General features: G+C 50.2%; 1 protein-coding gene across 3 annotated transcripts in view; it reads left to right on the top strand.

Annotated features, from left to right (window-relative positions):
- FAM168A (family with sequence similarity 168 member A) overlaps positions 1-7,422 on the top strand; it is a 202,825-nt gene extending 195,403 nt beyond the window's left edge. For all 3 annotated transcript variants that reach the window (XM_082056829.1, XM_082056827.1, XM_082056828.1), the window contains 4 exons: positions 1,085-1,227; positions 3,832-4,006; positions 5,295-5,425; positions 7,165-7,422. In XM_082056829.1, coding sequence (XP_081912955.1) covers positions 1,085-1,227; positions 3,832-4,006; positions 5,295-5,407 — 431 coding nt within the window. In that variant the 3' untranslated portion in view covers positions 5,408-5,425; positions 7,165-7,422. The remainder of the gene's footprint in view (positions 1-1,084; positions 1,228-3,831; positions 4,007-5,294; positions 5,426-7,164) is intronic.
- The last annotated feature ends 4,983 nt before the right edge of the window (positions 7,423-12,405 follow it).

The following is a 12,405-nucleotide window of genomic DNA, read 5'->3' as shown; positions in this document are numbered from 1 at the left end:
TCTCATCAAGTAGATGTATAGAGATGGGTATGTAGGTGGTGGGATGCTGCTGCCTTGGGCGTTTTAAATGCTGGTTGAGTCCCATCTAGTCATGGCTTGACCATTAGGAACAGTGTTGGGTTAACAGTTGAACATGATGATCTTAAAGGTCTTTTCCAACCAAAATGATTCTATGATTTTTCTACTCATTGGCTCTATGGTCTCGTGTGGGAAGAGCCGCTGCTGGCTGGGTGGAGGGTGCAGCTGTGGTCCATTAGCCAGGGGCTGGAGGCTGGACTGGGAGGTCTTGGCTTGGTGGGTTTTGTGGGAGATCAGGACATGTTGGTGCATCTTTGTACTTCTCCATGCTCAGTGATGCCCAACGAGCAGCGGTTCATCATGAATCATAGAATCACAGAATCATTTTGGTTGGAAAACACCTTTAAGATCAAGTCAAACTGTTCCGCCATCCCTGGCACTGCCCCGTGTTCTGAGAACCTCATGTCCGTCTGTCCAACCCTCCAGGGATGGTGACTCCAGCACTGCCCTGGGCAGCCTGTTCCAATGCCCCACAGCCCTTTGGGGAAGAAATTGTTCCCCACATCCAACCTCAACCTCCCCTGGCGCAACTTGAGGCCGTTTCCTCTGCTCCTGGCGCTTGTTCCTGGGGAGCAGAGCCCGACCCCCCTGGCTCCAAGCTCCTTTCAGGCAGTTCAGAGATCAGAAGGTCTCCCCTCAGCTCCTGTTCTCCAGCTGAACCCCCCAGGTCCCTCAGCTGCTCCCATCACACTTGTGCTCCAGCCCCTTCCCCAGCTCCGTTCCCTTCTCTCAACTCGCTCCAGCACCTCAAGGCCTTTCTTGGTGTGAGGGGCCCAAAACTGCCCCCAGGATTGGCGGTTTGTCCTCCCCAGGTCCCAGCACAGGGACGGTCACTGCCCTGGGCCTGCTGGCCACACCAGTGCTGGTACCAGCCAGGATGCTGGTGGCCTCTTGGCCACCTGGGCACACGCTGGCTCATGAAAGGTTCAGGTTGCTCATGTGCCGGATGGACCATTTCTGCAGCTGTAAATCCCCCCCTAACCTGGACTACTCTTGTCTTCACCAGGGTACACTGCGGGGACTCCCTACAAGGTCCCACCGACCCAGAGTAACAACGCACCTCCTCCCTACTCGCCGTCTCCGAATCCATACCAAACCGCGATGTACCCCATCAGAAGTGCCTATCCACAGCAGAACCTGTACGCCCAGGTAGGTGCTTCACCAGCCACCTCACTCAGCAGCATCCAGATACAGCCCAAGGTTCCTGAAGGGCTTCGTCCTTGGCCATCAGGGCTGAGCATCCATGTCCTGGTGGGATGAAGGTGCTCATGGCGGGTGGGTCTCCAAGATGCTGGAGTCTCTCTCCTGCCTTCTCTGTTGGATCCTCTAGATGAAACAGAATAATAAAATCATTTTGGTTGGAAGAGACCCCCAAGATCATCAAGTCCAACCGTTCCCCCACCCCTGGCACTGCCCCCCTGAGAACCTCATCTCCGTCTGTTCAACCCCTCCAGGGATGGTGACTCCAGCACTGCCCTGGGCAGCCTGTTGCCGTTCACACAAGACATGGTCTTGTGCAGTTGTCATTGTGCAGCAGAGTCAGCGCAGTGGCCAGGTTGGGAGTCAGGTGCCTTCCTCCAAAATCACACACCTGACTGCTGGGGCTTGCTGGCTCCAGGATGGTCCCTGCACCCACCTCTCCCCACTCTCCACAGCTTTCAACACTGCTCTTCCCCAGGCCAGTCTGGGTCACCACAAGGTCCACTGGCTGGTGGCTGTTGGCATCTCGCTCGACTTGCATCACCCTCCTGCCACCTCCCATGGAAAAGCCCTTGTGTCACTTTCATCAGCACATGCTACTTGAAGCATGACCCAGATTCATGTCCTGATGGAGCAGCTCCTCCCCAGGCACCTGGATGGGTTTCCAGGACCATCTTTTCTCCTGCATTGCCACCACCTCCAGCTATGTGCTGGGGCCAAGATCCTCCGCAGGGACGCAATTTAGGGCACACGTCCTCCGAAAATCACCTTGATGGCCCTTCCCGCTGAAGATCACAAGCTCCTTGGTGCAATCTGTCCTTACAGCTCCTCTGGCTTTTCCCCTCCTCTTTAATATCAAATAACCTACTTTTCCAGCAGCTTCGACCTCATGGAGTGGTTTCTCCATGTCCTGCTGCAATTGAAGAGATGGAGTAGGGCTTGCAGGTGCCTTTTCCTCATCTCTGCTTCCCAGGGATCAACAAATAAGATTTTCAACAGCCTGGACAGCTGGAAGGGAACAACAGCAAGAAGGACATAGCAGCTTGGGATGTTCCTTCGTGGCAGATGATTTCTCGGTCACTTTTTTCTTGATGAGCCTAATTTATCCCAGCATGTCCTTGGAAATGCCTTTTCTGTCCTACCAACCTTTGTAGCTCCTAAAAGAAGTGATTTAATGGTTCACCTGCATTTCCTTACTCCACACCTTCAGAGTTTTTTTAATGACTTCTAGTTACACACAATAAAATCTCCCTTTTGTGTTTTAAAGCCTCTAACTTTTCTGACCATCCCTGGTTTGTCCCTGCCAGTCCCAGGGGTGGCTGTTCCCTCCTTTTTGCTGCTCACGTTTCAAGGTCTTCATTATTATGGACATGGAGCTTTTGCTGTTGGCCCTTTTATTCCCACCCATCCATCCCTCCTTGTTTCAAAACCCCATGGGTCTCGGCAGCCTGGATTTCAGAGCCCCTCTATCTCCTCTTGAAAACCTGAGAAAATCACACCCTTCCTGGACCCAAACCAGTACGCTGGGATCAGTCGAGAGCTGTGGCTTCTCCTTTTCTTCCACCTCTTGTTCATTTTATACACCACCAGCACCAGTCTTTTGGGTCTTGGCCCCATCTCATCCCACCAAACAGAGGTGCCACGGTTTGTCCCCAGTGAGCTGACACTTCGGGTCGTGATGCTCATCCCCCTCCTGGTCCTATTGCCTTCATTCCTCTTGAGGACGGTTCCTGACATCCATGGGATGGAGCCTCCTGTGTTTCAGTCTGTGCCCGTTGCCCCTCACCCTGGCGTTGGGCACCACTGAACAGAGTCTGGTCCATCCTCTGACACCCACCCTGAGATATTGATCCATTGATCACATCCCTCTCAGCTTCTCTTCTCCAGCTCAACAGCCCCAGCTCTCTCAGTGTCTCCTCATCACAAAGATGCTCCAGACCCCTCAGCATCTTTGTGTCCCTCCCTGGACTCTCTCCAGTAATTCCTCGTCCTTCTTAAACTGGGGAGCCCAGAACTGGATGCAGAACTCCAGATGTGGCCTCACCAGGGCAGAGCAGAGGGGGAGGAACAACCTCCCTTGACCTGCTGCTCACACTTTTCCTCACACACCCCAGGTACCATTGGCCTCTTGGCCACAGGGCACATCGCTGGCTCATGGTCAACCCGTTTTCAAGCAGAACTCCCAGGTCTTTCTCTGCAAAGCTGCTCTCCAGCAGGTCAACCCCAACCTGTGCTGGTGCCCGGGGCTTTTCCTCCTACACTTGCCCTTGTTGAACTTCGTTGAGTTCTTCTCTGCCCAGTCCAGCCTGTCCAGGTCTCTCTGGATGGCAGCGCAGCCTCTGCTGTGTCAGCCCGTCCTCCCAGTTCAGGATCATCACCCAACTGGCTGAGGGTTCACTCAGTGTCTTCATCCAGGTCATTGGTGAACAGGTTGAACAAGGCTGGACCAAGTACTGAGCCTCCAGCCAGACTCTGCACCACTGATCACTGTTCTGGCTTGTGCTTTCGATCACATTACAAAGGCTATGGTCGTGTTTTTCCCTTTTCAAACAGGGAGCTTATTACACCCAGCCAGTGTACGCGGCACAGCCTCACGTTATCCATCACACCACCGTGGTCCAGCCCAACAGCATCCCATCGGCCATCTATCCAGCTCCGGTCGCTGCGCCCAGGACCAACGGTGTGGCCATGGGGATGGTCGCTGGCACCACCATGGCCATGTCAGCAGGTAAGAAGGAAAATCTTTCCTTGTTCTGAGCCATAATTTCATCTTTTAGGTTGAACAGATCCAAACAACCCATGCAGGAGACTGGATGAAAATCTCTTTGTGCATCAGATGTGGTACCCGCAGCCTTGCAGGGTGTATGTGGCAAGTGGCTGCAGAAGCACCTTTCATGCAGCTAATTGTAGCTTATTTAGTGTACTTATGGTCTTAATTTGCTCCTGATACTGATCTAACTCAGTTTTTAGGATAGCGGCAAAGACCTTGCATTTGCCTCACTCAACAGGGATGTACTCTTGCATCTCTTCCATAAGTAGAGGAATGTCCAGGTTTGTCCATCTTCAAATACTGTTCCATTTCAATCCTCAAGTTCCTTTTTTTTAGTACACTTATGGTCATGCTTTTGTTTGACAAAATGAACATTAGCCCTGGTTTATGTGTCCCAAATCCTCTGCCTTTTATGTGCAGAATTGCTTCAATCCTGATAAACTGCAATTAACTGATAGCACATTAAGTAAGGATATGGGCTGGCTATATTTTTTCCAAAGCCTGTATTTCTCTCACTGACGATTCTTAGGGTTGTGCGTTGAATTATGCCAATAAATGCATCATTCATCCTTTTGCATCTGCATTAGCTGTGAAATAGGGCTCTGTTATGAGACACAATCCCTGTTGCAAGCAGAGATATTGCAGCCTGGGTATGACAAGAACCACTCTGAGAGATTGACTGTTGCTTATACTGAGAAAGTGGAAAGATGTAATTAATGCACGTGGGATGTCTGAACATTTCATTAATGGTATTTGTAGAAAGATACCCAGAAACTGAGGCACTGGTTCAAGCACCTGGTTAATCCCAGAACGGAGTAGGTTGGGGTTTTATTCTCCCTCCTCATCCCTACTGAAGGAACTGTGCAAATTCTCCCCTAAAATTTTCCCTGGAAAGTCTGTTTTTTTTCTCATCTTCTCCATCACCCCTTCCCATTTGGTCCTTAGATATTTCAGATCGCTGCTGTGAGCTGCTGTTGCAATTTAGCAGCTGGAAGGTGTCACCAGGTTAGTGCTGCTGGTCTTTAGGGACAAGGGAAATTGGGAAAAGTTCAGTTAAGGACAGAAAGTAACAATGCTGGAGCTTCAGGTGGGTTTATTCCATTCGTGTCTCTGATTCAGGTCTCATGGGCGGAATAATATTTGTGAGAAATGAAGAATTTCCAAAAGGCAGGTGGTGCTGTGCCTACCCCTTGGATGTGGTCTGCAGCACCGTACCCTTGCTAAATATTTCCCCGTGCCGTTGCAGGAACCTTGCTGGCCACCCCACAACACACCGCCATCGGAGCACATCCAGTTTCTGTGCCAACGTACAGGGCTCAAGGAACCCCCACCTACAGCTACGTACCTCCACACTGGTAAACCCGCCGGCCAGTTCATGTAAGTGATGCCTTGGCAGGTCTTGCTCTGCTCTTAGAATCACAGGATAGTTTGGGTTGATGGGACCATCCCAGCTCATCCAGTGCCCCCCCTGCCATGAGCAGGGACATCTTCACCAGCTCAGGTTGCTCAGAGCCCCGTCCAACTTGGCTTTGAACCCTTCCAGGGATGGGGCATCCACAGCTTCTCCACACAACCTGTGCTACTGTCTCACCACCCTCACCCTAAAGCATTTCTTCCTAATATCCAATCTAAATCTCCCTTCTTTCAGTTTGAAAACATCACCCCTTGTCCTGTCACTACATTCCCTGATAAAGATTACCTCCCCATCTTTCATATCACTTTGCATATGCTTTTTTTATTCTCTGCTAAAATGCCCTGGGAGATCACCCTGCTCATTAGCACCAGGGTTGCATGCAGCTGCCTGCAACCGGCTGCAGGTTCCCGCTGTGCTCAGGATCCCAGAAATCCCAGCTGCTTGTTTAACCACCCTCTGCGTGTCGCTGGAGCCCTTGGTCCATCACACCCAATTAAGGGGCAGTGCAGCTGATGGGAACACGTGATGCTGCACGGGAGGCAGCGGGGATCTCATCCAGCCACAGGGGTTTGTCTGAAATCTCTCCTTGCTGCAAACATCACACTGGGCTAATTCTGCCCGTGAAAAATTGTTACGCAATTAGCATATTTTTAATCCCGTGCATTGGATACTGCCAGCGAGCTGCTGCTTTCTCAGCGCTGTGCCCAAGAAGTTCCCAGTACAACTGTGGAAGGGATGGTTAAATCCCATATACATCAGCTATACATGCAGCATGCAGTGTGGGGTGCAAAGGAGAACAGCCCAGTCTGACCACAGAATCACAGAATGGTTTGGGTTGGAAGGGACCTTCCCAGCTCCCCCAGTGCCACCCCTGCCATGAGCAGGGACATCTGCACCAGCTCAGGTTGCTCAGAGCCCCGTCCAGCCTGGCCTGGGATGTCTCCAGGGATGGTTCATCCACCACCTCTCTGGCCAACCTGGGCCAGGCTCTCACCACCCTCAGGGCAACAATTTCTTCCTCATGTCTGGCCTGAATCTCCCTGCTTTAGTTTAAAACCATCAGTCCTTGTCCTGTCACAACAGGCCCTGCTCAAAAGTCTGTCCCCATCTTTCTTACAGGCCCCTTTTAAGTCCAGAAAAGCCGCACTAAGGTCTCCCCAGAGCTTCTGTTCTCCAGCTGAACACCCCAGCTCTCTCAGCCTTTCCCCCAGCAGAGCTGTTCCAGCCTCGCATCATTCCTGTGGCTCCTCTGGCCCCTCTCCAGCAGGTCCATGTGTGTCCTGTGCTGAGGACCCAGAGCTGGACCAGCACTGCAGGGGGGTCTCACCAGAGCGGAGCAGAGGGGCAGAATCCCCTCCCTCCACCTGCTGCTCACGCTGCTGGGGATGCAGCCCAGGACACGGGTGGATTTCTGGGCTGCAAGCGCACGTTGCCGGCTCATGGCCAATCTTGCACCCCCAGCACCCCGAGTCCTTCTCCTGGGGCTGCTCTCCATCCTTCCATCCCCAGCCTGGATTGACACCGGGGGTTGCCCTGACCGAGGTGCAGGACCTTGCACTTGGCCTTGCTGAACCTCATGAGGTTCACATGGACCCACTTCTCCAGCTTGTCCAGGTCCCTCTGGATGGATCCCGTCCCTCAGGTGGGTCAACCCCACCACTTCTTCTAACTCCTTGTTTTTCATGTCTCTGCTCTCTTCCAGATCCGGAGTCAGACATTGTATGCAACTACACAAGTCTTACATCGGTGCTGCGGCCGCTGTACTGCAGCACCTCGTCTGTTTGCAAGAACAAAAGAAAAAAACAAAAACAACAAAAAAAAGTGCAAGGGTCACTTTATGCATTCTTTAGTGGTTTTGTAAAAGCTGCTTTTTCTAATCTTATGCCTCTTTTTTTTTTTTCCTCTCCCCCATTCTCCTCCCCAACCCACATAAATTGTGTAACACACATACTGACACTGAGCAATAGTAAAGTTCTCTTTTTGGTCCTTATCATTTGAAAGCTCAGAAGATTTCACTTTTCCAGCATTGCCCAGCTGAGTGGTGCAAAGATCCCCCCCACTTCTTGTTCGTTTGGGTTCTTTTCGTTATTTTTCCGTTGTCGTTGTTGTTGATGAAAGCCTAGATTTTCTTTGGCTAGTAAGAGTGGTTGATGTTCAGGGTACTATGTGAAAAGCACAGCGCTGGTAGGCAGGCTTATTCTGATTTGGTTGGGGTATTTTTAGTTGAATAATATAAATTATTTAATCTTCCATAACATATTACAAGAAAATTGGTGTCTTCCAGATAGCTGTCGTGATATAGATTATAAATGCATTATCTGCAGTGAAATTCTGAACTTGTCCCTTCTTTTGTAGGAGTAAGAGAATATAAATATAATTAGCAACGTAACACACTTGTCTTAGGAAGCAGGAGGACTGGTCGCCATCGGGTCTTTGGTCTGTGTTTGCAACTGGGCAAACGGGTCTTGCGTGATGGGAAGAGAGCAGTGGAGAGATGCCCTGGTAGCATCTTGCACCTCTTGGGAACATGAGATGCTCCCCATCGGCCACGTCCCTGGGCTGCATGAGAGAGAAGTTCCTTCCTTGCACGGCTGTGGGAGGAGATGTGCTGGGTGGCTGGTGAAGGAAGCAAGGAGATGTCCAAGGGCTGGTCTGAAGAGCTTCTCCAGGTCCAAAGCTTGGTCTGAAGAGCTTCTCCAGGCCCAAGGGTTGGTCTGAAGAGCTTTTCAAGTCCAAAGGTTGGTCTGAAGAGCTTTTTGAGGTCCAAGGGTTGATCTGAAGAGCATCTCCAGATCCAAAGGTTGGTCTAAAGAGTTTTTCGAGGTCCAAGGGTTGGTTTGAAGAGCTCCTCCAGGTCCAAGAGTTGGTCTGAAGAGTGTCTCCAGATCCAAGGGTTGGTCTGAAGAGCTTCTCCAGGTCCAAGAGTTGGTCTGAGGAGCTTCTCCAGAGTCTGGTGGTGTGGGGAAAGAGCACAGCTGGTTGATGGAGAAACATCTCTGATGCAGGGCGAGGAGGAAGATGGGTGGCTTCACCTTGCATTCACGCCATCAGCAGGGTTGAGACCAAGCCATGATGCCTCTGTGGTGACTGAGGTGGCCTCTCATTCTTTGGGTTACAGCTGCGCTTGGAGACTTCCAGGAGACACATACATCCAGGCACAAATCCCAGCACTGTAGAGAAGGACCAGAGAGGGGCATGGTGTCTGTCTGCTCTACTTGGTGAGCAAGGAGAAGTGGGGGGAAGAGGAAGCAATAGCAATAAACATGTCACCTTCCTCATCAAAAGCACTTGAGAAAAGTCAGGAGCAAGGAAGGGGATCTACAGGTGACGTGGATCAGCCTGGGAGACAACTGGTATGCAGCGGCTGTGGGCATCGGGGTCACTTCTGGGGGTTTTGGCTTACTCAAGGCCATGAAGCCAACTGCAGCTGGTGACATCCCACCTCGGGGTGTCCAAGCAGAGCAATAAGTTGTCTCGAGGGCAGCAGTGAAAGTGTTTGGATTTGCAGACAATGCTTGGGGCCAGTTCGGGTTATTTTTAAATCCTTATCCCTAAACAAGGTTTCTTTTTATTTTTCTAAGACAAAAACATCATTGGGTTTTCATTTTTTCCCTCAAACGTGCCAAAAGAGTTACATTCACCCGGCGACGTCTTTGTGACTTTCACATCTCTTGGGCTTTGAGGTCATCACACCAGGCCAAACCCAGAGCCTTCAAAGAGGTCAGGTGAGGAGATGTGGGGATGAAAATCCCTCCCGGTGCTGCTTGGCGTGGATTTCCAGCCCACGCGTGGTGCTGAGTCAGCACCCAGATGTCTCTGTTGGTTCCTCAGCTTTGGCCATGCCTGGATCACATCTCCAGATGGAGGTGAGGGCAGTGAGGACCAACTCTGGATGGTCACCTTGACCAGGACACGGTGGTGTAGAGGTCAGACTGGAGGGTCTTTCAGAAGAGCAAGGTGACACGTTGTTAACATCTCCTTGCCATTGGGAGCATCTCCTACCTTGGCTTCTGCTGCCGTTGGGAGGAGCTACTGGAGCTCCTTCCCATGAGCATGGTCCAGATGGGAAGAAACTGGTTTAGGGACCTGAGAAGGACTTTTGTTTGGTGCCGGGTGGTTTGCCAGCTTGGATTTTTAGGGTTTGATTGGTTCTGCTGGCATTAAAGATCTAGCAAAGCTCTGGTTGACCTTCCCAACCTCAAGGAGAACAAAGTGGGTGAAGACTGAACACCAATGCTGTGGGGTGAGGAAGGTGGATTTCTCCCATCTAGTACTTTGCGTTGCACTTTGGGTTCAGATAAAAGGGAAAGAGAAGGGAGAAAAAAGTAAATAATCAGAGGGTTGCCCTGTTGGGTTTGGTGAAGCCAAAGGTTGGCGCATAAAGGACGATGGGACATTTGGAAATACAGATACTACATTGTCTTTCCACTCTTTGTAGCACACTACGCTTAAACCTGGGCCAAAAAAAACCCAAGGAACTGAAGATCTCTCACATGTGTTTTTTGCTCTCATTGTTGACTTAACATTACGTACCAGAAGTTGTCTGTCAGTGTTGAAACATATAGGATGGAGTAAGCTCCAGCCACTATGACTTGCAGGGTCTAACGAGCTTCGTTATCCCAGCGTGGGTTCTGCAGAGAAGGACCTTTCCCAGGAGACACCATCCTACCACTGGCCTGGGCAACCCTCTCCCTTAATTGCTTTAGGAACAACTGCTCAAATTTTGGCCCATGGGTAGGAAGGAGATGCCAGGTTTTCTCCTAAAAGTTAAGAAAACACTAAAGGTGAAGTAGAAAAGCTCCACGAGCTGGTTTAGTTCTAGTTCCTTCACTTGGATCAGTAGTAGATACGATGCTCCTCACCCCGTTCTGCCCAGGCAGAAATACTCAGTAACTCAACAAGGGTGTAAAGAGGTGAAATATTTGATGTCTGTTGGGCAAGAGGCTTTGGTGAGCATGTTTGGCAACTGATCTTGGGTTTAGGCTTGGACCACCACTTAGCTCTAGGACCACCACTTAGCTCTAGGACCACCACATGGCTCCAGGGTCACTATGTGGCTCCAGGATCACTATGTAGCTCCAGAGTCACTATGTAGCTCCAGGGTCACTATGAAGCTCCAGGGCCACCACATAGTTCTGGGGCCACCACGTGGCTCCAGGCTTGGGTAGCTCCTTCCCAAGGTGGATTCATGGGACTGCGGTGGTAAGAAGATGCTCCCTGACATCACAATGGGATGTGGGACTTGATGTCTGCTTGGCTGTGCCAGCAATGACCTGCAGCCCTGTCCCCTTCCCCTTTTTGATAGATGGGAGGAAAGCCCATGATCCCAAGTCCTTTCCTTGGCTAAGTCAAGGCTTAAGTGAAGGTCCTAGGGAGGTCATAGACCAGTGGGGGACTCCTTTGGTGGGACACACTGATGGGGGCCACCAGCTTCTCAAATATTTCACTCCAGCAAAGCTTTGCTGATGATGTTGGTCAAAGAAAAGAGTTTCCCATGGTGAAGGATCCCACCAGGTCTTGGGGAACACCAGGATGGGTTAAACCATCCTCAGCAAGGCCACTGAAGTGTCTTGGAGATTAAAATTCCAGCTAAAGTAGAAGGAAAATAGCTCCCAAACTGCTGTTATGACCATTAACCCATCCCTGCTGTCACCTTTGCTTTAAAACATGGGCTGTGACACGAGATTTGGGGAGAAAAACAGGAATATTAGTAGTGATGGTGGCCCCTTGGAGCTTGCACCCATCCCACCTCCAAGCCCTGAACCCCATGGAGTGACAATTTCCTCCTGTATTTTATGCATAATAATAACCCAGCCCAGCTTTTTGCAGTTTCGAGCTGTAATTACCATAAAGTGTTATTTAAAGACTTTGTTTTCATGATGGATGGTTCAGGGTTGGCATCCATACGGTCCTTCCCGGGTCTTAGAATTTAAAAATCAGTCACATTTGGGGGTTTATTTTCAATAGGAAAACCCAACCAGCCGACAATAGCAATAAGAGCCACTGGATATCCATAAATCCTTCTTTTTTTGTTGAGTTTTTTTCCTAGTTGTCGATGTTTTTAGGCTCTCCATCTATTGGTGATTCTCTCCCCATCTTCCCTTTGCAGGATCAGGCTCCGGAGATTTTCTTTGCTAACGTTCCCATAGGGAAATAAAGGAATATAAAGCCTGTTAAGGAGCTTGGGAGGGAGGAGAGCTTGGAAAAGGTGTTTTTTTGGCGTACGACACTTCCAGATTCACTGCTAATTGGGTAAAATAACCCGTTTGGGGGACGTTTGCATCTTCCCACCGGGTATGGAGTCGGGGGGCAAAGGGGGTTCAGGATCTGGGCGATTCGTGGCGTCCAGAGCCATCGGGAAGCAAAGAGAGGAAGGGGAAACAAAGGAGATGTCGGGGTGCAGGATGGCACCCAAACCCTCCCGTCCCCACGGCACGGAGCAAACCTGCCCCTCTTCCTACGTAACTGACTTTTTAGAATTCACTTCGACCGCCGCGCCAGCTCGTTCTTAAATATTATTGGACCTCTTAAGCAGAAAAGAAATAAATATAAAAAAATAAAAGGAAATTGTAAAAGAAGTATTAAAAACCAAGAGTAACCATTGTCTTCCAAGTCTAAGTCTCTAAGCCGTGTAGGGAACATGGCCTTGAACTGGTGCCCTGGAAAGCCCCACAGCCTCCGTTTGTCCATCTCAAGTGTTAATTCGTTATCTTTGGGTTTTCTCCCCCCGTTTATTTCCTGTTCTGGTTTTGGTTCTGAAGATCAGGTCGTGATCTCCCTGACAGATTTCAGCCAAGAGTTTGTAACTGTACGATATTTACTGTAAGATGTAGAACATTCGATAACTATTAAAATGTTTCCAAAAAACAAAAAGGAAAAAAAATAAATAAAAGAGCCTGAGAGGGTTTGGTGGTTGGTTTTTCGGTGAGGGGACGTGGTGGAG

This window comes from Streptopelia decaocto, assembly GCF_964273445.1.
Source record: "Streptopelia decaocto genome assembly, chromosome: 1".
NCBI lineage: Eukaryota > Metazoa > Chordata > Aves > Columbiformes > Columbidae > Streptopelia > Streptopelia decaocto.
The sequence above is the reverse complement of the archived record's forward strand: the minus strand, read 5'-3'. Positions and strand labels throughout refer to the sequence as shown.